The 26,845-nt window shown below is 35.8% G+C and overlaps 1 protein-coding gene across 3 annotated transcripts; it reads right to left on the bottom strand.

Annotated features, from left to right (window-relative positions):
* Positions 1-67: 67 nt before the first annotated feature.
* On the bottom strand, positions 68-26,617 carry LOC113513934 (cuticle protein 16.8-like). 3 transcript variants are annotated; one of them, XM_031908543.2, is made up of 4 exons: positions 26,520-26,617; positions 3,676-3,874; positions 2,407-2,607; positions 68-1,183 (listed from the first exon to the last, which is right to left on the bottom strand). In XM_031908543.2, the coding sequence occupies exons 2-4, from the start codon at positions 3,872-3,874 to the stop codon at positions 1,020-1,022; spliced, it is 564 nt and encodes a 187-aa protein (XP_031764403.1). In that variant the 5' UTR covers positions 26,520-26,617; the 3' UTR covers positions 68-1,019. The 3 variants fall into 3 exon arrangements, with proteins under 3 accessions (XP_031764403.1, XP_031764402.1, XP_026753716.1); XM_031908542.2 differs by having other exon boundaries at positions 26,457-26,587; XM_026897915.3 differs by lacking the exon at positions 26,520-26,617 and adding an exon at positions 5,700-5,850.
* Between the last annotated feature and the right edge of the window lie 228 nt (positions 26,618-26,845).

Raw genomic sequence — 26,845 nt, 5'->3', positions numbered from 1 at the left:
GTTCGTGCCTATATTCTTATTGCAATATCCTTCATCCAGTCAAGTTTACTTCAAATAAAACAATATCTACGAAATGATAAAATATTTATTTTGTACAAATATTTAAAAACAATACAAAATACATTTTTTGATGACTTATATTTTTTATTTTATATATAAATGTAGAAAAATCAATCGTCACTAGACTAGGCTAAGGTCGAAAATGGCAAATTAGAGAGTATTAAACAGGAGTCTTATAGGTAAAATACAATTCTAATTTAATTTGCTAAACAATGTTTTAGGAAATACAAACAATGATGTAATTGAAATGCATGTATTTTTTTCAACGAAAATTTGTCTCTGGTGACCATAGATACAAAATACTATTATTTCATTGCTGTATTGGGTTGGAGAATGCAAGAACGGTTTGAATTTCGAATCCAATGTTGGCAACTTTTAGAAATTATAACAATAAACAGTACTTACGCCTGTAGGTAATTAAGAATGATTTTTTTTATTTAAAAATAAGTTATAATTTTAACAAAATAAAGTATCCATTATAAATATTCGTATATTATATTAAGTATTATTTTATCTAAGTACGCGGATTAGTTTTATCGTCACAATTTAATTTTAAATTTGGAAATCTTGGGAGGATCCAGACATGTGTCGTGTACAGCTATGTTTAATACATAGCTGTGTTACGGAAATATTTCAATACAAAATCTGGTTGGAAAGTGTGATTTTCTAGACATGGTGTTGTGGATAAATTATATTTATTGCAAAGGAAATATTTAAACCTATTTAATTACACGCAGTAAGTTTATCACGCACTTTATCACTTATATACGAGATCTAGCCATACAAGTAGAATTATTTCTAAATCTCCATCATTATATTAACGTTAAGAAATTAAAGATGGCGGCAAACCGCGCCAAAATGGCCATATGCAATAGAACGTTCCAGAAAAGGAATTTTAAAATAACAAATTCTGGACTTTGATTGGCAATTTCTTTGGAGTGTAATTCTACTTTCTAGTTCTAATGTCCCAATTCTTGCAGGTGTTGTTTCTCCTCTTCCTCCCGCTGCAGCGCTTCCCGTTCAGCTGCAATTCTGGCGTGTTGTTCAGCTATCACTTTGAAGAGCTGCGCGTGTTTCGCTGATGCTAGCGCTACAGCGGCTGACTGGCGGGGTATCGAATCAACTGCAAGGGAATGGTAGAAACTCAGTAAAAAGATTTACCATCTTTTTATCATGTTTAGATGGAGTACATAAAAATGTGAATGGATGATGTACAATCTGTGCTATGTATTTTAGAGAGAAATATTTATTTAAACGTGTTTTAAAACCTTACTGGACATATGGTTGATGTAATAGTATAGGCTTAGATTACATAGATAGAGTGTCTCCATGCAAATGCTTCAAAAAAAGCGGGTCAACTTTTTCATACAATTTCGCGTGATAAATAGTTATGGATGATACCTTTATAACTTCTATATTTATGTTGTCTTATAAATTCTGCACATTTTTAATGCGTAAATACTAATTTTATTTATTAAATTATAATTAAATCCAGATACATTTTATGCGTAAGTATAATATATAGAACACTGATAAAAAAAACGGGTCAGCTAATTTGACAAATAGCTGACAAAAAGTTGACCCGTTTTTGAGGCTCGATGCTCTATCTATATAATATAAGAGTGTAGGCTATCATAATAAGTAAGCTTTCTTCTATATAATATGATGATGCTATCTCCGTTAAGATTTCTGTAAATTTTCCTAATGACAACATGTAATTAGGAATAGAACCCTCGTAGAACGAGTTCTAATCGCACTTGGCCAATTTTATTATTATTCCAAAGACCATGAGTAAATAAATTCTATATTCAATTTAATTATTCAAACAATAATACTTCCCACTAGAAATAATTACAGAGTAGATTGACACACGAGTTTAGTAAACGTACAAGTAATTGTACCAAGCTGTATACAGTATAATTATGTACAACAAGTAGATTGTGTTCCACAAATAAAAAAAAAACTTTGAATTCAATTGTGGCAAATACTAGTTGTTTTTATTTAAAAAAACAAACTAGAAACTATAGAGGGAAACTTTGTACAAAAGTCGTTTGCTTGGACACCTCTGTCCTATTCGTGTTTCTACCGTGAAGCAGTTGTGCTTGCATGGTTGTGTTTCGGTTTGAAGGGTGGGATATGGCAGTGAATTTACAGGGTACAGAGGAATAATACCTGAGTCCTCAGAAATGGCAACACATGGGGGGTATTATGGGCGAAACAGTAAAATCTGTTATATCCATGGTACTGCTCATGTCTATAGGCGACGGTTGTCGGTGTCGGTTGTTGAAGCAAATGTCTTGTGTACAATGTCTCCCTCTGGTAACTAACTTGCAGAACATCGTATACCTGACGGATGCGGTTGTTGTGCGTGATCTTCTGCTATTTTAGCATACAGCCGGTAGTGCTTGTCCTTAGCTCGTGCCACAGACTCGGAGTCGGCCGGGTGCTCTGGGGGAGCGTCGCTCAGGATCGGGTGGAAGCCTTCCTTATCAGCAATGTAGTCGACCGTGCGCACCTTCTGGCGTGGATCCACGTACGAGAATGAACCTGAAAGTAATAAAAACAGTTTAAAAATTTCGATGTCAGTAGAATTTTTTTTTTATACAACTTAGAATGGCAAACAAGCTGACTGCCCACCTGATGGAAAGTGGTAACCGTCGCCTATAGACATGAGCAGTACCATGGATAGATGGAGAATAGAACAGAAATTATCTTTATTCAAATATATATATGTACTTGTTTATAAATTCTTTTGAATTGTCGCTTTTTTGTGATTTTACGATTTTTGAATAAAGAACTTTGAAGAAACTAAGCAATGACGCTTGACAATTTACTTTACAGGTATGTAATGCACAAGTATGGAACAAAAGACCTACCATGATATGTTTTTCGAAATTTCGGGGTCAAAGGAAACACAAATTTACTGTTAAAATTACTGTATATATCATCATAATAGCTCTTAACTGTCCACTGCTGAATATAAACTTCCCCCTGGGGGGGTCTTGCTAGTAGATTAGATTTTGCAACCGCAGTCAGGCTTTAGAGATGTCTTAAGAGGGATGCTGCTGTCTATCCCTCGCCCTCCCTTAGTCGACTTATACGATACTAACGGGAAAGAAAGGGTGTCCTATTCTACGCGGGGATCACACGGCCTATATATAATGTTCTTAAGTTTTTTTTTTAATGTGATAATGGAATGGTAACCCCGCTTGCGCTATCGGTATACGCGGCGAGGCACTAATGACAGTTGACAGGTGACGATGAAAATATTATATAGATTAACCACGATGGTTTCCAGGGGGACCCCGTGGAGGTCGACCTGAACAATGGGTCAATTAGACTAAATAATTAACAATCTCTTTCCCCCAGTGTACTTGAGTTTATTTATTAGAAGAAAAAAAAGCATGCCCCTTAAAAATGTGCGTATGTGTGTATGTATCAGACATATCTTTACACATAGCTGAAAGCTCCACATGTATTGGCTAGCACTAGGCAATTCTGGGTTGAGCGTAATCCACCCGGTTCTAAATACTCTTTTATTTTTCAGGTTTTACAAAATTATTTGTCAAAAAATTGTATAGCCTATTTTGAAATGATTATATGGATGACACTTACCTCTGATCACTCCACTGCCATCGCTAACTTCAGTGTGCTGCCTATCCGCATGGCCGGGGTACCTGCCAGCTGTGTAGGAGAACACGTAGGGCTTCGGCGGCGGCGGCTCCGTGCTATGGTCCTCTGGATGCTGCAGGTGGGAGACGTCGCAGCTGGATAGCACTACACTGGTCAAGATGAGCAGCGCGTGACACAGCATCTGCAATTTATTATAAGTAAATAAATATCATTGAATATGACACAGTGCCCTCTAGTGCTAAACTAAGCAGATCTTGTTTTATGGCGTGAATTTACTAGGTACAGAGGAATAACACCTGAGTTTTCAGGAATGGCAACGCATGGTAGATATCATGGGCGAAACAGTATACTCTGTTATGTCCATGGTACTGCTCATGTCTATAGGCGACGGTTACCACTTTCTATCAGGTGGACCGTCAGCTTGTTTGCCATTCTAAGTTGTGTAAAAAAATTCTTCCTTTTGAAGTAATTTGAAAACTTAGGTATATGTTAGTTTTAAAAATTTAAATTTAAACAAATTTATATTACAATAGTTTAAATCTGAAAGTGATCTTATTATGTTTACAGAGCACATTTCACTCTGAATGCATTTCATTATCAAAAAGTCCGTTGGTTTTATTGCGAAATGTTTTACCAGAGGGAGACTTTGTACAAAAGTCGTTTGCTTAGGCACCTCTGTCCCATTCGTGTTTTAACTGTAAAGCAGTTGTGTTTGCATGGCTGTGTTTCGGTTTGATGGGTGGGATATGGCGTGAATTTACAGGGTACAGAGGAATAACACATGAGTCCTCAGAAATGGCAACGCATGGGAGGTATCATGGGCGAAACCGTATACTCTGTTATGTGCATGGTAGTGCTCATGTCTATAGGCGACGGTTACCACTTTCCATCAGATGGGCCGTCAGCTTGTTTGCCATTCTAAGTTGTATAAAAAAAATATTTTACAATTGCTGCTAAAATGGACTGTCCCATCCTAAAATATTGTTTTTTGTTTTCATTAATGATAATGGAATGGTAACCCCGCCGGCGCTAACGGTATACGCTGGCGGGGTACCAGTGAGGGATGATAGGTGAGAATGAAAAGGCAGGTCAGTTCGTAATGAATACACCTGGAATTCAACACGATGGTTTCCAGGTGGGACCACGTGAAGGTGGGGCTGATAGGGTATACTGCTAGCAATGTGATTATCAATGCAAGAGCGTCATGACCGCTCATTTACTGACGTAGTTTAAGTAAATTTATAACTACCAAAAAGGGCCTTATGTTGTCTGAATAAATAAATAAATAAATTATTATTATTATTTATCAGTAAACTTCAATTTTCAACCGACTTCAAAAAGGAGGTACTCAATTTCATTGTACTTTTTTTATGTTCGTTACCTCATAACTACGGCAATTGTAAGCCGATTTGGAAAATTATTTTTTTTTCTAAAAGAATATATTTACAGATTGGTCCTATAGAAATTTTATCAAAATCTTCTTACTTCAAAGTACTGGTGTACTGACAGATAGATAGATAAACACTTTATTTGAGCCATTTATGACACACGTAAATTAATAAATAAATTTATACAATCTGATTATTTATATTTTTTCAAATATAAGACAAAAGATGAATATTGGAGATATGTTTTCACCAAATGTGTCGCAGTGACCCAAAAAGGCTACAGCTCAGTGATACTTTTGCTTAAAAGCAAAGCATTGATTTTCAGCTGCAACCTGAAGTAAGGCTACACGGACGCGTGGTGCTTGGTGGTGTCTTACGATACCCACGGAAAAGAAAGGGATGGCCCATTCTATGCTGAGACGACACAGCAATGGACATAGTTCATCAGGATTGAACTCACTGCGATTTTCCCAAAGCATAATGCATTTTTTTCAAATTTGATTAACAGCCAATTTAACCTGACTAAAAATTAAATAAACGGTACGCAATTTTCCATTTTAACGATATTACCAAACTGTTATTTGAATAGATCGCAATACTAAATGGTAAATTACTTACGTTCACCTCAGTTGAGTTTTAAACTATCCAATTTAATTAAATTAATCAATGCACAATTTAGAAATTGTATTATTATCACACAAGTAGTACACAAGAATCGCGTTTACACCACAACAAGTGCACTACACGAATGTTTATTATTAGTGGTGTTTGCATATTGTTTAGAAGCGTCTCGGATGGAACCCGTTCTAACGACCTTTGAGGTTTCTTGCGTCACGCATCTTAGGTGCCATCTCAGATATGAGCCAGTAAATAATCATGTATAATATACATATAGCAAAATTATATTTTTATCCTTAGATTAATTTATCTAATTGAAATGTTAAATCTTAAAATCATTAAACTAAATATCTATCATAAATAACTATCGATATATTTTCAAAAAATATAATATCAGTGAGAAAGCAACTGAGTAAGCAATTTTTTTATTCATAGTCAGTTTGTATTACTGTTGTATGGATAAAAAGACCATATTTTGGTCAAATATTTACATTTAATCTTTAAGTTGTATTTTACTTATAGAAAATTCACATCTCCTCTCTTAAGGAGAGGAGATGGCAAACTAACCCCCAGCAGAAGCACAGTCGGCCGGGGTTCAGGGCCCCAGGGAGAGAAGAGAGAGGAAGTATTTTACTTATCATTATTATTATTTTTTTTTTGTTTTTATTTGTTCTCTCTTGTTTGTTCATTATATTATGTTAACTCCTATTTTTGTTGCTTTGTGTACAGTGCCTTGTATCTATATTGTTGCTACTTGTGAAAACCTATTAGTGGCTTGTTTTGTTATCCTAAAACTGTATCTATTTGCTGTAGAGTAGCCCTGGTTTTCCTATGAATAAATAAATAAAATAAAAAAATAAATAAAAAAAATTCTAATGTATGTAGTATATTCATTTATTTTAACGTTTATTATATAAGTAGGTAGGTTCTTTTTTAATGAGTGATAATGGAATGCTAGCCCCACTCGCGCTATCGGTATACACTAGCGGGGTACCAGTGAAGGATGATAGGTGAGAATGAAGCAGGTCGGTTAGCCTATCGTGATGAATTCAACAAGAATTGTTCACGATGGTTTCCAGGGGGAATCACGTGAATCACCTAATAGGGCATATTGCTAGCAATGGGGCTGTCAAAATCCATTGCTAACAATCCCTTTCCCCCCTAATAGTAGGTAGGTATTATATGTATTTATAGTGTATGTATTTATGTAATATTTTATTATATATTTAAAATATTTAGCTATATATTTGTTTATGTATTAATAGTTGTAGCACTTGAGCTGCCCGCTAACGAAATGCTTTCTTACTGTACTGGGTTGACTGGAAGAGATCTCTGTCAGAGATAAGTCCACCCTTGTTCACAACATTTATAAATAGATTATATTATATGTAACATACAAGTGCAATAAAGAATATTAATAATAATAAAAAAAAAATCTGATAATAAAATAAATAATTAAAACGTATTCTTCGTTGATTACGTGGCTCGAATCAATAATGGATACTCGTGTAACGCCATTGAGACGATTATGGGAATTACCATGAAATCATCATGCTTGTAGCATCCTATTAAATGTTGATTGTTGATCTTTTGCGTCTAAGTAGATGCAGGCATTATATTAATTGTTTATAGCTGTACAATTTAATGCACGATTAATAATATTACTTGTTGGTGAATCAATAGTCATTAAAATATGCGTTTTAATTAATTAACAGACGGACTGTTTTTTTTATGTACGTATACATTTATAAACTATGTATTTAGTATTTTAAATAATATTAATTATTAATACAGTAGTAATATTACTATTATATAAAAAAAAAGAGTTTACTTCTTAATTTTTTGTTATTATTAGAATTAATTAACACTCAATTTGACAATAGGTTTAGAATTATTTTTTATGCAACTTAGAAACTTAGAATGGTAAACAAGCTGACAGTCCACCTCATGGAAAGTGGTAACCGTCGTCTATAGGTATGAACAGTACTATGGATATAACAGAGTATACTGTGTCGCCCATGATATGTCATGCGTTCCTAATCCTAAGGACCAAAAAGCCTCTGTACAATGTGATTTCATTGCCATATCCCATCAAACAACCATGCAAACACAACTGCATCTTAGCAGAAACACGAATGGTTTTGAACAAGCGATTAAATATTATATTTTACAAAGAAAGTTAAAATTTTATCTGAAAGTTATTTTTTAAATCTAATACAATCTTTATTTAACTTAATATATTGTAAGATTTCAACAAAATCAGTCTTATTTGTTTTTATATAAAGTGCTAAACGATAAATATAAACGGAAAATTCAATCATACTTTTTAGTTCAGTATCGCTTGTACCCAGGGTTGCCAGACGTGATTCTTAATTTAGAGCCAAATATAAAAAAGAAATCTCCAAATTGGACACGATCTAATTAACTTTTATTTAAATACAAACTCGTGTCGGTTTACATTACGTTTTGCTATGTAATCACTACAAGAAAGATGTAAAGAAAAGCCCTTATTTATACTTCATTTTTTCAAACCATATTAATAATTTATTGCTGTCGCCATTACTTTCCTGCTCATGTTTCAATTATTTCCCGCAGGCATAATGTGTTTTTATTCATATTGCTCAAAAATTTTGGCTTTTGATTACCATAAATAGCCGGCCTGACGTTAACCCACTTTGAGAATGCATTTGTTAATGTTATTTACCATCTGCGGTGTGCAAAATAGGCAGATAGTAAAATTAACTGGTGAAAAAGTAATGGAAGATTTATGGCGGAAAAGGAAAAAGGGATACTGTAAATGCGGAAGAGATGCTGGCTAGAAACTGCAGTGGCTCGGAAAGTCAACGTCGCATCCCGTGTGCCTTTGCTCCAAATCTGGTCAGATTACTAGATGTTTTCATTACTTTAATCCATTGAGATTATATGGTTTACCAATACCAAATCAGTTAAAAAAGTTATGTAGTAGTTTCCCTACGCCTCAATTATTTCTTTTACCAAAATTTTGCGAAGGACAAAATTTTTACCTAAAATTGTGGAAACTTATTTAGTCTGGCAACACTCCACATACCATATACATACATAACAATGTACCACTACCTACTATTATTTCTAAATATGTTTACAATTTCGATTTCGTTACGACTTTATTACATGTAAATTAACGACGTAAACGCCCGGGGCATTTAAACCCATTTGGAAAATACATGTTATGTTTTGGGTCTTTTATTATGAGGTTTATTTTTTATATTTTATTTTTATACATCGGTACGTTTTATTTTTGGAATGTGATACCATTAAAATACCTTTTGAGTTCCTTGGCCGTGGCCTGTGGTACTTGTTTTTGTGGATTCCTGTTTTTAGTATGAGAATGTTATTTTTACCACATAATAATAAATAATGAAGATAATTAAGGTATTAACATTTAGAACTTCGTGTTGAAGGTTTTATGGTTTACAAGAGATAGGATTTAAAGCGTTAATTTAGGTAAATTATAATATTTTACCTGAATAATCACAACGTTCCAACCATGTTACATTGACCGTGGTCACAAATAGACTAATATTGCGCTATCATGCCGCCGTTTCCGAGGTCTAAGTTTTTTCTTCTACCCTCTCATTGTGTCAACTTTTTTCTCGATTGAGATCATTTGCCTTGTTTGCGATACGAAATGTATTTTTTTTAATGGTTGATAATGGAATGACAACCCCGCCTGTGCTATCGGTATACACCGGCGGGGCACCAGTGAAGGATTATAGGTGACGATGAAGTAGGTCAGTTAGCTCATCGTGACGAATTCAACAAGAACTAGCCACGACGGTTTCCAGGGGGAACCAGGTGGAGGTCGACCTGGTTGGGTATATTGCTAGCAATGGGGCTATCAAACTCCATTGCTAACAATCCCTTCCCCCCTATACGAAATGTATTAGTTACTAATGTATTGGAATAGAATAGAAATAATCTTTATACAAGTAGACTTGTTTATGAGCTCTTTTAAATCGTCAATTCTATATGATTCTACTGCAGAGTTGTGGTTGTTATCTGCCGAGAAGAACTGGTATGAAATTAAACAGTTACTCTTTTTAAATTATTATGTACAAGGTTTTCTTACATTTGCCTGGATAGTGTGATTATAATTAGAAATCATTTCTATTTATATGTATTATTAAATGGAAAATAAATAATTAAACGTGAGCAGATTAGCGCCTACAAGCAGCAGCCGTTCACGAGTATGACAGATGAGCTAGCCATCATTGCGCTCAACCATTTTTTTAGGGATCTCAATGATCCGGTTCATCACCTAGTATAGTACAGTATAAAGTATTCGATAGTATCTTACCAAATTTATAGGGGAGGTGGGGGGAGGGGATTGTTAGCAATGGAGTTTGATAGCCCCATTGCTAGCAATATACCCAGCCAGGTCGACCTCCACGTGGTCCTGGAAACCACCGTGCTGAATTCCAAGTGTATTCATCACGATGGGCTAATTAACCTGTCTTTTCATTCTCACGTATTTTCCCTCACTGGTGCCCCGCCAGTGTATACCGTTAGCGCAGGCGGGCTTACCATTCCATCATCACCCATTAATAACACCTGAGTCCTCAGGAATGGCGACTACTCTGTTATGTCCATGGTACTGCTCATGTCTATAGGCGACGGTTACCACTTTCCATCAGGTGGGCCGTCAGCTTATTTGACATTCTAAGTTGTATAAAAAAAAAACATTAAAAAAAAACTCGGCCTTCACGCTACCTTGTATATTCTATAGTACAGTTGATTCTTTAGTATCTAATATACTTTATAGCAACTAGTCATAAATTTGGAGCGAGAAATATCGCAACCACCTTACGGTTATAGATATTTCATAATATTTCCAACTTTCTAACAAGGAATGTATTATAAATTCATGTGAATCAATTAAAACATAAATTGGATAATAGAATTGGTTAAAGTTATGTTAATTCCATCTGCGATTAATTTACATACATATATATATATATAAATAATATGTGCCAATCTGTCACAACTCTAGCGACGTAGTTTGGGAAAAATCAACACCTAATAACAAGGAATTACATAAAAGGAGTGATAAAATTGTCAATTCATAGCAGGCTAGTGTATAGAAAATGTTACACGGCTGTATAACCCTACCAAATTCAGATACAACCCGCTCGCATACTTTCTACATAAACTGTGTCGAATATATAATCTAGTAATGTAAAATTTGTTATTGACAAATAATTGACACATCAAACATTTTCTATACACTAGCCTGCTATGAATTGAGATATATAGCAACTGATAATGTATCTTTCGTCCTCTTTTTACTAATTATATTTCCGTAAGAAGAAAGGATGCAACTATATGAATTAAAGTTTTTATTTTATCGTTCCTTCTATGTAATACTTTGTTTTTAGCATAAACACTTAGTATGATGACACTGTTGTTTTTTTTTTTAATGTGAATACCAAAAAGAATGAATATAATACAAATGAACGAATGAAAACTCTTTAATGTAATAATATTAGATCTGCAAAAAGAGATAACGCATTTTCAACATATACCTTTTTTTTTAAACACGGGGGCAAACAAGCATGCTGCTCCTCTAATGGTAAATGCTATTCATGTGCACGAGCTAATGGCTCGACAAATTGAGTTTTACCAATACAGGCGCAGTGTTTATTGGCCCCGCTGTGCGAGTTTGAGGAATAGGGCTCATCTGTTTTTTATATTATATATTTTTCCTTGTGACAAACAGAATTTGTGATATGGAAATTCTCTGTAGCAAGTTGGATTTATGTCTTTTGTTTTTATACAACTTAGAATGGCAAACAAGCTGACGGTCCACCTGATGGAAAGTGGTAACCGTCGCCTATAGACATGAGCAGTACCATGGACATAACAGAGTATACTGTTTCGCCCATGATACCCCCATGCGTTGCCATTCCTGAGGACTTAGTGTATATACATATATATTCATATAATATACATATATAATATATAGTACATATATATTTATATAAGTACATATACATTTTCATTATTTGTTTGCGCAACGTATGATGTATATAATTTAAACATTAGTCTAACAAAATTGGTTTACAATAATTGCTTTACGATGCGAATTTAGAAGCCTTGACCCCCATGAGTCCTCTACACACCATTGATCAATTATTTTAATAACATACACCACTTGTCACGACTTGCTTGAAAAAAGCACCTTGTCTGTCTGTCTGTGTACATTGAATATACTACCTGTTTGTGGCATTAAACAGTTACAATTCTATATTCCGTTTTTTTTTTTTGATGGGTGAAAATGGTATGGTAACCCCGCCTGCGCTAACGGGATACGCTGGCGGAGCACCAGTGAAGGGTGATAGATGAGAATGAAAACAGGCCCGTTAGCCCATCATGATGAATTCATCAGGAATTAACTATGATAGTTTCCAGGGGGAACCGCGAGGAGGTCGACTTGGTTAGGTATATTGCTAGCAATGGGATTCTCAGTCTCCATTACTAACAATCCCTTTCCCTCCCGCCCCTATATGTTCAGCACTGAACAGTTAACGACTGATTTAGTATGTCACCCTTCAAACTGAAACATGACCATGCAACCACAACTGTTTCACAGTAGAAACACGAGTCGAACTAAGGTATCCAAGTTGACGATTTATGTACAACTATCGGCCCGTCCCGGCTTCGCACTGGTGGACATTTTTACAACATTTTAAAAAGTGGTTATTGTGACATAACGATAATAGTTGGACATATAGTATCGCGAAGTTTTTTGTAGTTATTGATATTTTCTTCAATATTGTAGAACATACTTTTGTTCTATCACCAATAGTTTCCGCAGCGCACGCGACCAAAGATATTTTATAGCATTTTTTACACCTTGAATTACGTTGCTAAAGTTTTAGTAAGGATCTCTAATCTTTTCTAGCAATAAATATGGCCTGTGTTACTCAGGGTGAATGTAGCTTTCTAATGGTGAAAGAATTTTTGATATCGGCAAAGTGGTTTTTGTGTTTATTCATTACAAATATACACACAAAATCTTTCTTCTTTATAATATTAGTGTAGACGCAGAAGTCTCACTCTAGTGTACACACCAGTGCATAATAATGGTACATCAATTTGCTTAACAAGAACTAACAAGCGCCTGTGCGAACACGACCCGATGCGAAAATGCTCGACCGAGCATATCTCGTTGCCTAATATCGTGAGGCAACTCCGATAATATCTATCGTGGTGTTGCAATGAATGCTAAGTTTTTTTGTACTCACGTGTACAAGTGACAGTACCCGGAACTGTTGTAGTCTAGGAGAGTGTAGTGATGAATAATTTAAAATTTTGCCTTACAATAAATAAAATACTGAAATTGTTATCGTTACAAATCTGTACTATAATATTTTAAAAAAGGAAGAATTTGATTTTTGTGTTAATTTTTTTTTTTAAATTACTCAACCGATTTTAAAAAAACTTTCACTTATAGAAAACTATGTTATCAGCGAGTAACATAGGACAAATATAATTAAAAAAAAAGTAGAAAGCTCAACGAAAATAAATAATTAAAGTAATTCATGGTATAATATAAAAAAAAAAAAAATCGTTCTTTTATTTTTGCCTGACAATTATTATTTATTTAAATGTATTTGAAAATTGTAATGTGATGACGATTAATGGTATAAAATGGACTTGATGTACAACGTGAACTATCTGTGTAACCCCATATGTTTGTATGTCGTACAGGCTAAACATGTCGAACGTTATTATATTGTCAACATCTGCATGTATTTATACACATGTTTTACAAATAAACAAATCTTGAATCTTGAAAAAAAAAATGGCCGTGTGATCCCGGCATAGAATAGGCCACCACTTCCTTTCCCGTGTGTGTCGTAATACCCGACTAAGGGAGGGCGAGGGATGGGCAGCAGCGTCCCTCTTAAAACATCTCTAAACCTAACTGCGGTTGACAATCCGTCTGCCAAAATTCGCGGGGATATTGCGTACCAGGCATGATAGGCGGTGCTTGCAGCGTTTATTTCTTTAATGCAACTGGATATTGCAAATGCAATTGTTAACCGTCACCTGTGAATTATGGACGTCACAGTATATACTGTGATGTCTCATTGAGCAACACTACCGACATCACAGTGTTACGGCTCATGTGTTACCATAATCACCTGGTCTATGGTGCTTTTTTAATAGGATGAAATAGCCATCGCGTATGCTTCCTGCGTTTAGCATACGCTGAGTTTTGATGGGTGAAAATGGTAACCCCGCCTGCGCTAACGGGATACGCTGATGGAGCACCAGTGAAGGGTGATCGATGAGAATGAAAACAGGCCAGTTAGGCTATTATGATGAATTCATCAGGAATTAACCATGATAGTTTCCAGGGAGAACCGAGAGGAGGTCGACCTGGTTGGGTATATTGCTAGCAATGGGATTCTCAGTCTCCATTACTAACAATCCCTTTCCCCACTACGCTGGCGCAGTATCAGTGATGAAGAGTGAGGATGAAGTCAGTCCAGTTAGCTCATGGATTCTGAGGGGACCGCTTGGATTCAACCTGATAAACTACAGTGCTAGCAATGGACGATGTTACTTATTTATTTAAATAACTTTATTGACTAAAAGATATATATATATATATATATATATATATATATATATATATATATATATATATATATATATATATCTTTTTTATAACACAGGGGGCAAACGAGCATGCGGCTCACCTGGTGGTAAGTGACTACCGCCGCCCATGATCACCCACAACACTAACGGCATTGCAGATGTGCTACCGGCCTTTTAAAAAGGAATATGCTCTTGTCTTGAAGGTTATGTTGTCGTATCGGTTCGGAACTACTGCTGCTGGAAGTTGATTCCAAAGAGTGGTTGTGCGTGGGAGAAAGTGCCTTGAAAAACGCACGGTGGTATAGTACAAAAGACGGACTTAATGCTAGTAGCATGGTCTACCAGTCGACCTTTGGGGTGAACAGTGAATCACGAGCGTGCTACTTCATTATTGGGATAGGTAAAGAACATAACACCTTTAATGTAAGTTTTTTTATACAACTTAGAATGGCAAACAAGCTGACGGCCCACCTGATGGAAAGTGGTAACCGTCGCCTATAGACATGAGCACTACCATGCACATAACAGAGTATACCGTTTCGCCCATGATACCCTCCATGCGTTGCCATTCCTGAGGACTCGGGTGTTATTCCTCTGTACCCTGTGCCCTATAAACACATATTGCCAGATTTTACAGCCAGGAGTCTTAACTGAAGAATTCCTTTTTGCTTGCTCAGGAAGCTCAGGTTATGGAGTGAGCTCCCTGCCGAGGTTTTCCCAAGAGACTATAGCATGGAGTTCTACAAAATGGGGGTAAAGAGGTTTCTTCAGGGTCGACAATGCGCGCGTAATACCCCTAGTATTGCAGGCGTTTATAGGCTACGCTAATCGCTTACCATCAGTTGTATATAAAAAAAGCAAGCAAAGAACACTCGGGAGTACATCCCAGAACATCCACAGTGGAGCCAATTATATAATATAGTAGCTTGTTTCCTAAATTTATTTATTTATTTATTCATTAAAAATAATTATAACATTATAACACCAAAAGCCAAATCAATGTTATAAATCTAGCGTGCTAACATACAAAGTTACAATAAATGTATTTAACCCGACTCTAGATATTTCTGAGCCGTTTCCAATATCTTTGGCAGGCTGCTACTAAATATATCAATGATTTTTATAATATTATTTAATAACCGTACTGCGTGAGTTAAGGGAGCGCGCTGAAGTAGGTTAGTTCTTACTGGCCGGACATTAAACGTAACGGGATGACGGCGCGCGCTAACATAACCATTCGGTGCTCGCAGCTGGACTGTCTCTAGCACTTGTGGCTGATGCACCCATCCGCGTAACACACTCACAACATATTTTACGAGAGAACAAATCGATTCGACCGGTGTCGAACTCGAGACTTCATTTACACAAAGCACTGTGCTCACCATTGCACCACGTAGGTTGCCACGGTATGTATCTGTGTGCACCTACATGATCTTGTTATTACTAAGTACCTGCTAATAGCTTACCATATGCATCACGGATATACCCACGCGCGGTGAAGTGCGAACTAGTCATATTGTAATACCAAATCAAATTGTATTACCATTATCTCCCCACTTAATGATGATGAGGTGGTAAAACCAGTTCACAGGTACCTGCGTGATACGAAACTCATTTTGCATTGAAACTTTGTCTCCGTCTGCGTTACTTTATAAAGTTCAGAAGTTACCAAGCAAGTGTTTATCCTGATTCTTTTTTATACAACTTAGAATGGCAAACAAGCTGACGGCCTGCCTGATGGAAAGTGGTAACCGTCGCCTATAGACATGAGCAGTACTATGGATATAACAGAGTATACTGTATCGCCCATGATACCCCCCATGCGTTGCCATTCCTGAGGACTCAGGTGTTATTCCTCTGTACCCTGTAAATTCACTGCCATATCCCACCCTTCAAATCGAAACACAGCCAAGCAAACACAGCTGCTTCACGGTTGAAACACGAATAGGACAGAGGTGCCTAAGCAAACGACTTTTGTACAAAGTCTCCCTCTGGTGGATATTTCAGGTAAAGATATTTGAGGGAAATGGGATTATTAGCAGTGAAGTCTTTTAATCGTCTCAATATACATAGAATATTTTGCCTTCATCCATTTTTTTAAAAAAGAGAAGTTTAGTTGGCATTAGTAACAGCTTACTTGTACCCATAGAGTTATTAAATTATTACTAAACTAGTACCACGCCTCGTCTTCGCACGGGTGCATATTACATCACATTACATTAGAAACCTCTAAAATTATCAGTGTTCCTCTACTATATTATGCATGTATTATACATAGAAACCTTCCTCTTCAATCACTCTATTTTATTAAAAAAAAACCACATTAAAATCGGTTGCGTAGTTTTAAAGATCTAAGCATACATAGGGGACCTCCACGTGGTTCCCCCTGGCAACCATCGTGAACAATTCTCGTTGAATTCATCACGATGGGCTAACTGACCTGCTTCATCCTCACTTATCATCCTTCACTGGTGCTCCGCCGGTGTATACCGATAGCGCGGGTTTACCATTCCATTATCACACATTAAAAAAAAAAGCTTACTTAGGGGCGGACAGATGGGACGCGACTTTGTTTTATACAATGATGTTCAATTATTCATGACACTTGTATGACTACATTCATTAACCGCCCATTATCAATATTATTTCATAAGAGATGAGTAATAAATAATATAATTATGATAATCTATTGGTTAAATCACACACACAACACACACACACACACAATTCTGAACACATGTAGGCGATTAATACACTATTGTCTTTACATTTATAAATTTATTAGTTATATGTAAATTATTAATGTGACCTTGGTGTCAAGTAAGCACTAAGCATAAAGATATATATTCACAAACATTGCTTATATATATATATATATATATATATATATATATATATATATATATATATACTTAGGTTTCTATAAATTAAAGTGTTTAAAAACCAAACATGTTTTTATTTTATTTTATCACAAACAATAATCAAATCTTTATAATATATATATATATATATATATATATATATATATATATATATATATATATATATATATATATATATATATATATATATATATATAATAAAGTAGTAAAAAAAATATTGACATAACTGACACATGTAGCATCATTAGTACACCCGTGCGAAGCCGGAGTATCGTAGCTAGTAATAACTAACTAATACCGTTACATGCAAATATTTTTTTTTTCTATCTCAAATCTTGTAACACTTGAGGAAGCAAACGTTCAACTGTGTTACGTTATTTCTAAACATCATTAATCATTGTCTAATAACCTACAAACAGTTTAAATGAGTAACCATTGCTTTTTATAACCTGCATTAACTGTAATTAATTTAACCAGGCGTGAGGAGTTAAACGCTGTATGTGTTGCAGGCAAAACTCTTAACCAGTCAAAAGTATTATTGACTAGCAAAATCAGTCAAAACTACTTTTGACTGAACAGCTTGGTCAAAAGTGGTTTTGACTGAAAATTATATGCTTATTAGTATTTTTGACTGCAAATTTGTGATTAGGTTGCTTTTTATGGGTGATAATGAAATGGTTACCCCGCCTGCGCTATCGGTATACGCTGGCGGGGCACCAGTGAGGGATGATAGGTGAGAATGAAAAGGCAGGTCAGTTAGCCTATCGTGATAAATTCCGCTAAAATTAACCACGACGGTTTCCAGGGGGAACCGTGTGGAGGTCGACCTGATAGGGTGGATTGCTAGCAATGGGTCAGTTAGATGTCACTACTAACAATCTCTTTCCTCCCCAATGCACCTAGGTCGGAGACAGTTTTAGGAACATACTTACCTACGTCGCCTACCTTATCTGTCGATTTAGAAAATAATCTATCTATGTGCCAAATATCATACAAATCTGTTGAGCAGTAGTTCAGTAACAAATATCCGAACGTCTTTTCGAATCTCTACATTATTTATTAGAAGGAATAGTAAATAATTGTACCCGTGAGTGCAAACTGTAAGTGTGGCGCCACCTTGACCCACTGCCACTGTCACTTTCGATGGCCGAAAGTGATAAAATAATAGAGTACTCTTGTGAAATGGCCGAGTCACTAATGAAGTTTTTATTCATATACTAATTCTATATTATTTTTATGTGGAAAATTCTAAGTTTATATGAAAACGAAGAGGAAAGACAGATAAGATTAAATACAAGAAGAAAAGATGTGGTAAATACTCTTTTGTCCCAGACTCCGAGTTGCATAACAATTTACCACAGGGAGACTTTGTACAAAAGTCGATTGTTTGGGTACCTCTGTTCCATTCGTGTTTCAACCGTGAAGTAGGTGTGTTTGCATGGCTGTGTTTCGGTTTGAAGACGCCATATCCCATGGCGTGAATTTACAGGGTACAGAGGAATAACATCTGGGTCCTCAGGAATGGCAACGCATGAGGGGTATCATGGGCGAAACAGTACATTTATTTTGTCTCATAATTTCTACATCTTTTTAATGCGTAAATACTCAGACTTTGTACAAAAGTCGCTTGCTTGGGTACCTCTGTCCCATTCGTGTTTCAACCGTGAAGCAGTTGTGTTTGCATGGCTATGCTTCGGTTTGAAAGGTGGGATATGGCGTGAATTTACAGGGTACAGAGGAATAACACCCGAGTCCTCAGGAATGGCAACGCATGGGGGGTCTCATGGGCGACACAGTATACTCTGTTATGTCCATGGTACTGCTCATGTCTGTAGGCAACGGTTACCACTTTCCATCAGGTGGGCCGTCAGCTTGTTTGCCATTCTAAGTTGTATAAAAAAAATATTAAATAATACGTCAAGATACATTGTATGCGTAAGTATGTAGAACACTGATAAAAAAAAACGAGTCAGCTAATTTGACAATTAGCTGACAAAAAGTTGACCCGTTTTTGAGACTCAATGCTCTATGTATCTATATAAGGCAAGATTAAAATTAACTGCTCTAATCTATTTGAACAAATATAAGTACATAGTTGCAAGTTTCCTTTGACCTTTGGCGTGCATCCAATGTCCCACTTTGACGCACTTTCAATAACTTACATAAGAGTGTACAGCTCACACTAATGATCAAATATTGTTCATATTCACCTTATTTGCTACTGCACTTGTGTCCTCTCTTTTATTTATTTATTTATTCATTAGTACAAATATGTGTACATGGCGGACTTAATGCCAGTCAACCATAGGGAAGTGTCAGAATACTCGAATGCGGTACTACTAATTATTGATATACATACATACTAAAATTACATATATAAACGAATAAATATACATGAATAACAAATATACTTACACATATATGACATATACTATATTATACACGAAATTGAGAATAATATAAAGCACTCTTTTAAATGTCTTTCAAAAGGAGAGGGTTCGTTTCATTATAAAGGAATCACTCGTAACTATTTATCACGCAAAATTGTATGAAAAAGTTGAGCCGTTTTTTTCGAAGCATTTGTATGGAGACACTCTATTTATATAATCTAAGATTTTTACTCTGTAAATAGATAGATAGATACTCTTTATTGTTTTCTCAATAAGATTACAATAGGAAACTTATTATAGATACAAATAAATACAAGAAAAATATTATACGAAGAAAACAATGGGCGGCCTTATCGCTAAGAGTGATCTCTTCCAGGCAACCTTTGGATAACTTATAAGTTTAACTGCAGTTGCTAATCCGTCTGCCAAGCGTGGCAACTACTGACAAAACGCCTTAGAGGTTAAGCCTTCAGCAGTGGGCAGTTAAAAGTTAGAGATGTTTTAAGAGGGACGCTGCTGCCCATGCCTCGCTCTTCCTTAGTCGCCTCTTACGACACCCACGGGAAAGGAAGGGGTGGCCTATTCTATGCCGTGACTACACGGAAAATATAAATATATATAATTATCTATATAAACATATGAATATATATAATCATATATATAAACATATAAATATATATAATTGGGGGAACGGGATTGTTAGTAATGGAGACTGAGAATCCCAATGCTAGCAATATACCCAACCAGGTCAACCTCCATCTGGAAACAATCATGGTTAATTCCTGATGAATTCATCATGATGGGCTAACTGGTCAGTTTTCATTCTCATCTATCACCCTTCACTGGTGCTCCGCCGGCGTATTCCGTTAGTTCCGTTAGTAAATTTATATATATATATATGCATAGAACAACGCTAACATGCATATATAACACACATAAATCAGGTAGGAAATATAGAGGACTAAGTGATTTTATATTATTTAAAGAAGTAACACAAAGCGATTAGATTGATTACGTGTATGGAATCAGGAAATTGCATGTAACAATCACGCCATGTGAATTCAATACGCATTCACATTAAGATACTTTGCCTAATAACAATTTTAGCATCCTATATGTTAGTATTCGAAATGGATATATGTAACACGTATGGAATCCTAATATTACCTATGTATGTCCGTGTCTCTTAACATCACCAGACTGACAGCGGTCAACCCGACTGTCAAGCGTGGTCACTACTGGCGAAACTTGTCATAGGAGAGCCCTAAATATAATCACGTTTACATATATAATAACCATTTTAAATAAATATAAGCCGACATAGAATAGGCCACTCCTTCCTTTCCCGTGGGTGTCGTAAGAGGCGACTAAGGGGACTTAATGATCGAGAGATGACAGCAGTGTCTCTCTTCCTCAAAGACTCCCCTACCGGGGCCAACCCGACTGCCAAGCGTGGTAACTACTGATAAAACTCCCTTTACAACTTACACACCAATCACACATCCGACAAATAGACACCTTTTTTATCTCAATCAGCATATTTCTTTCATTTATGAGGACGAAATTGTGGGTAAATATTAGTCGAAATAACATACGTAAGTAGTTTTAAACTAATAAAATGAGTCCGCGCGCGTTTATTATTGATTGTCGCCCGAATTAATTCTTGCATAACAACACAACAAAAATATCATGAAATGGAGCATTATATGGGTATTTTTTTATTATAATAGCCATAAATTGTCCACAGCTGAACATAGGTTCCCATAAGGGGGAGTAGTTTGCCAGTAGTTACCATGCGCCGTCCCTCGACGGGGCCCTTCCTTAGTCTTTGGGATTTTTTAAGAAAAACACTGCTGTCATCTCTGATCATTAAGTCCCCTTAAGTCCGAGGACCGAGCCACTCTGGTGCCCTTATATTTATTCAAAATGCACATACACACTCTATTCCATAAAAAGAGTTTGCCGTGTGGTCCCGGCATCCACCCATTCACGGGATGTCGTAAGAGGCGACCAAGGAAATGCCATCGAGAGATAGTCGCCCCTCTGAAAACATTCGCGTCCTGTGTGAAGCTGCCAAGCGTGACAACTACTGGCAAAACCCTCCAACAGACAGAGGCCTATATTCAGCAATGAACAGATAATGGCACATGATAATGATGATATAATATATAACAGAAAAAAAAAAAATATAAGTAAAAAAAAAAACATTAATTTAAAAATTTCATAAATAGTTAAAATTTACAGTAAAATCGTCTCTCTTAAAAAAGGCGACTTTTAAGAGATTTATAGCAGTATTAAAACTTCACTAAAGGAAGGCCAAGCAAGGCAACTATTGGCAAAACTGATGGGTAGTAGTTCCCTCTTATAATACATCTCTATTAAAAAAGCTTTTTATTAAGTAAATTAGTTTTATGCCAACCCGATATTATAACCATGCCAAGCGTGGTAACTACTTACCAGACACCCTAAACTCCCTTTTCCCCCTGGGAACCTATGTTCAGCCGTGGACAGATACAATTTGGCAATCATGTACTGAATGAAACAGAGAAGAAAATAGACTATTTTTTTATCTCAATCAATGAACATATTTCTTTAAATTTTGACGACGCAGCGCAGTGCTCCGCCAGCGTATCCCGTTAGCGCAGACGGGGTTACCATATCATTTTCACCCATAAAAAAAGTCAGCCATAGGGAGGAAGGGATTGTTGGTAATGGGGAGGTTACTGTCCATTGCTATCAATATACCATAGACAGTTTCGCTAACATATCAAAATTTTGTTAACTCTCAAATGAAACTTTGTATACGAAATGGCGTCAAATAATTCGTCTCTAACCACATTATTTGCGACATTTGCTCCCAAAACTTATGATTGCATTAATTAAAAAATAATTCCCGTGAGAAATAACAGAGTCACAATGAGAATGTATGATTGCAGGTGTCTATGCAAGTGTTAAATTTAAAATTATTTGATTTACTAATGATAAACATTGTTAATTTAGTCTAGAAGTCTGTAAATTCTTATGAAATTGTGTTAGGTTTTGTAATTGTTCATTGTAACGTTCGAATCGAAGTCTCCATGGGAATGAGACAGATTTTGCAAGAATAACCTGATTTGGATGTGTATGGAAATTATTGCATATTTTGTATTTTTTTTATTGTTTTTTTTTATTTCAGTCATCAACTGTCCACTGCTGAACATAAGCCTTCCCCATAAGAGGAGGTTTGTCAGTAGTTGCCACGCTTGGCAGGCGGATTGGTAACCGCAGTTAGGCTTTTAGAGATGTTTTAAGAGGGACGCTGCTGCCGACCCTTCACACTCTCTTAGTCGCGTCTTACGACACCCACGGGAAAGGATGGGGTGGCCTATTCTACGCCGGGATTACACGGCGATTTTACAATTTTGTATTGTAAATGTGTAATGTAAATTTTCACTATTTATGAAATTTTAAATGTTTTGATTTTTATCATCATCATCATCACCGCCATATTAGCCATTATCTGTTCACTGCTGAATATAGGGCTCTGTCTGTTGGAGGGTTTTGCTAGCAGTTGCCACGCTTGGCAGTCGCGTTGGTAACCACAGTTAGGCTTTGGTGGTGTCTTAAGAAGAACGCTGCTGACTATCTCTCGATTATTAAATTCCTTTAATCGCTTCTTACGACATCCATGGGAAATGAATGGGTGGCCCATTCTGTACCCGGACCATTTCTGTTTATATTGAATTCTTATTCATAACATTAAATAAGTAAGATATTTAGTATAAGAAATATGATTTTAATGTCTTTTTTTTTTATTACACAAAATGTATCCAATCACCAATTGAGCTATGAATTACTTATAATTTAAAACGTTCATGTCGACGACGAAACGTGTCGAATCACGGATGTGAACCTAGGACCTTACGTGTTGCATCGCCGTGTGAAGGACACGCAAATATCAAATGTATTACATTCACTTGATATTGAATCCACATTAAAAATGAATGATTTTGTATGAGTAAATACATTTATGTGTACTAATATTATAAAAAGGAACGATTTTATTGTTTGCGTAATAGATAAATTGAAAACTACTCGACCGATTTTAATAATTCTTTCACTTATGGAAAGCTACATCAGGAGCGAGTAACATAGGCTAATTATTCGCCATGTAGGTTCTTGTATAAAATAGGCCACCGCTTCCCTTTCCCGTGGGCGTCGTAAGAGGCGACTAAAGAATTTTATGGTGGAGGAATGGGCAGCATCGTCCCTCTTAAAATATTAACGCCAAACCGCAGTTGCCAACCTGCCTGACAAGCGTGGCAACTACTAACTAAACCCCCCTTATGGGGGAGGCCTATGTTCAGCAGTGGACAGCTAATGGATGACACAATACAATACAAAACATATACAAAGTAATGTTTAAAAAAAAATAGAGATTCCTACAAATATTGCAATAATGTAGTACAAGGTATTTATTAAATTTTTTATTATTTTTTTATACAACTTAGAATGGCAAACAAGCTGACGGCCCACCTGATGGAAAGTGGTAACCGTCGCCTATAGACATGAGCAGTACCATGGACATAACAGAGTATACTGTTTCGCCCATAATCCCCCCCATGCGTTGCCATTCCTAAGGACTCAGATATTATTCCTCTGTACGCAGTAAATTCACGCCATATCCCACCCTTCAAACCGAAACACAGCCATGCAAACACAACTGCTTCATGGTTGAAACACGAATGGGACAGAGGTACCAAAGCAATCGACTTCTGTACAAAGTCTTCCAAATAAATTAATGTATTACAACTAATATAAAATAATAAATTTAACTTCATATCTATTTACCCGTGTGAAGACGAAGCGGAACGCTTGTATTATAATTGTGTATATAATTGTTTAGTAAATTAATAAATTTAAACATTCTTAACGGGTGACATGAAATGGTATCCAAGGCTGAGCTATTCATTGACGCTGGACGGGTAGGAAGAGGATAGATATAGATAGGATACTAGTGAAGGATGATAGGTGAGAATGAAAAGGCATGTCTAATTCACTATCGTGATGAATACACCTGGAATTCAGCACGATGGTTCCCAGAGGGACCACGTGGAGGTCGACCTGACAGGCTATGTTGCTAACAAGAGCCTTCACTCCCGGAATGGGTATGTATGTATAAGATAGGCTATGAAAGTGTTTGAAGGAAATAAGCTTTAGAGATTAAGGTCTCTCTACCTAACCCATGACAGTGTTGGGGGGAAAGGGATTGTCAACAATGGAGTTCGACAGCCCCTTTGCTAGCAATATGCCCTATTAGGTAGACCTCTGCGTGGTTCCCCCTGGGAACCATCGTGAACAATTCTTGTTAAATTTGTCACGTTGGGCTAACTGACCTGCTTCATCCTCACCTATCATCTTTCACTGGTGCACCGCCGGTGTATACCGACAGCGCGGGTGCGGTTTCCATTATCACCTATTAAAAAAAAACTCATGAGAGTGGAGGAAGAGATTTTTAGCATATGGTACTAGTGTCTTATCAAGTATACCTCCACGTGGTTACCCTGGAAACAATTGTGGTTAAAACCTGGTAAATTCATTACAATGGCTCAACAGATTTCCAGTTCATTTTTACTTATGTATCTTTAACAGTATCTTTAGTAGAATACTATTAAAAGATCATCAACTAATATCACGGATGGGGTCATCATTGTATTTTAAGTCTTAAAAACATGTTAAATTTAATATTTAATTGTTAAAAGTTTCCTAAGCACACATTGCCCAAAACTACTTTGCCCAAAAGATAAGTTTGGCAATCCAAAGAGGTAACGCTGCCAGTATCTTGGGTACGCTGCCTCGGTGTGGTGCGTTGGGAGATTACTTAATTTTTTTTTTCTATATAGTATTTATTTATTATTTGACAAAAAACACAATGTTACAAATACAAAATACAATGAGCCCTACAATAGGCGAACCTGTATCGTGGGCACCCGACAAAGATTAACAAATCACAATGTTATAATAAAAAGTACCTATATAGTGGGCGGGTATTAATATAAAAAGGAATAAAAAATTGAAATATTGAAAGAAGTAAAAAAAATCAACAATATAAATACACAAGCAATTATAAGATACTGATAATATATGCCCTTAAGAGAAACGAAGTTGAATAAATGAATGTGGAAAAGTTCAGGAGTACGTGTGAATGTGTGTAGTGTAATCCATGTGAAATAATTAGTATTAGTATTTAAGGAATTGTATATTAACTTTGATTTATTGACGTATTGTATGTGATATTAACGTGGAATTAAATTTTTACAAGCACACATTACATTGTAATGATTAAGGATCACGTATTGTTCCAGAAACTAGTCGAGCTGTCTCGATCTAATTACAATGTAAGTTAAACTGGTAATTACTATATTAAAATAAAATTAATATATCTTGGTTCTAAATAATAAACATATAGATTAATTATTTTATTGTAAGAATAGTAAAATAAAAATAGATTTGTTTTTTTTATATACAATGCCACTGCGTTAGGTTGATTGGAAGAAATCTCTTTTAGAGATAAGTTCGCCTTTGCTAACATTGTTATTAACTTATTGTTGTTAATGTATGTTTTAGTGCAATAAAGAATATATATATATATATATATATATATATATATATATATATATATATATATATATATATATATATATATATATATATATATATATAATATTTAGTAAATAAACTGACGGTCCACCTGTTGGAATATATCAACCGTCGACTATAGACATGACATGACATACGTTGCTTTCTGAGAAATATTATAACCTTTGTATCCAATGAATAAAATAAATTTATAATCTTACCATTACGCACAGGTGGGATAAATATTTGGAATACACAGTTAAATTTTAACGTAATTCACTCACTTTTGCGTCGAGTTCGCCGCAACACCGCCCTTTCGCTTTACAACCCGACACTGACTGAATGAAGGTGAACGAGTGAGTAAGAGAGCAACATTGAGCGGTGCATTCGAAAACGGCCTCCGTGACGTCATCGAACAGGGCTGTGCTCTCGATACGTTATTATTTATGCAAAAATATATCATAATATTAGCCATTTAATGATGAATATAGGCCTATATAAGGGGGTTTTGCCAGTTATTGCCATGCTTGGCAGGCGAGTTGGCAATTGATTGTAGCCTTTGGCGATGTTTTAAGAGGGACGTTTCTGCTTGTCATTTCACCAATAAGTT

Source organism: Galleria mellonella, unplaced genomic scaffold, assembly GCF_026898425.1.
Source record: "Galleria mellonella isolate WM207_F2 unplaced genomic scaffold, CSIRO_AGI_GalMel_v1 utg312, whole genome shotgun sequence".
In the NCBI taxonomy this organism is placed as follows: domain Eukaryota; kingdom Metazoa; phylum Arthropoda; class Insecta; order Lepidoptera; family Pyralidae; genus Galleria; species Galleria mellonella.
Note: the sequence above shows the minus strand (reverse complement) of the source record. Positions and strands in the feature narration are given on the sequence as shown.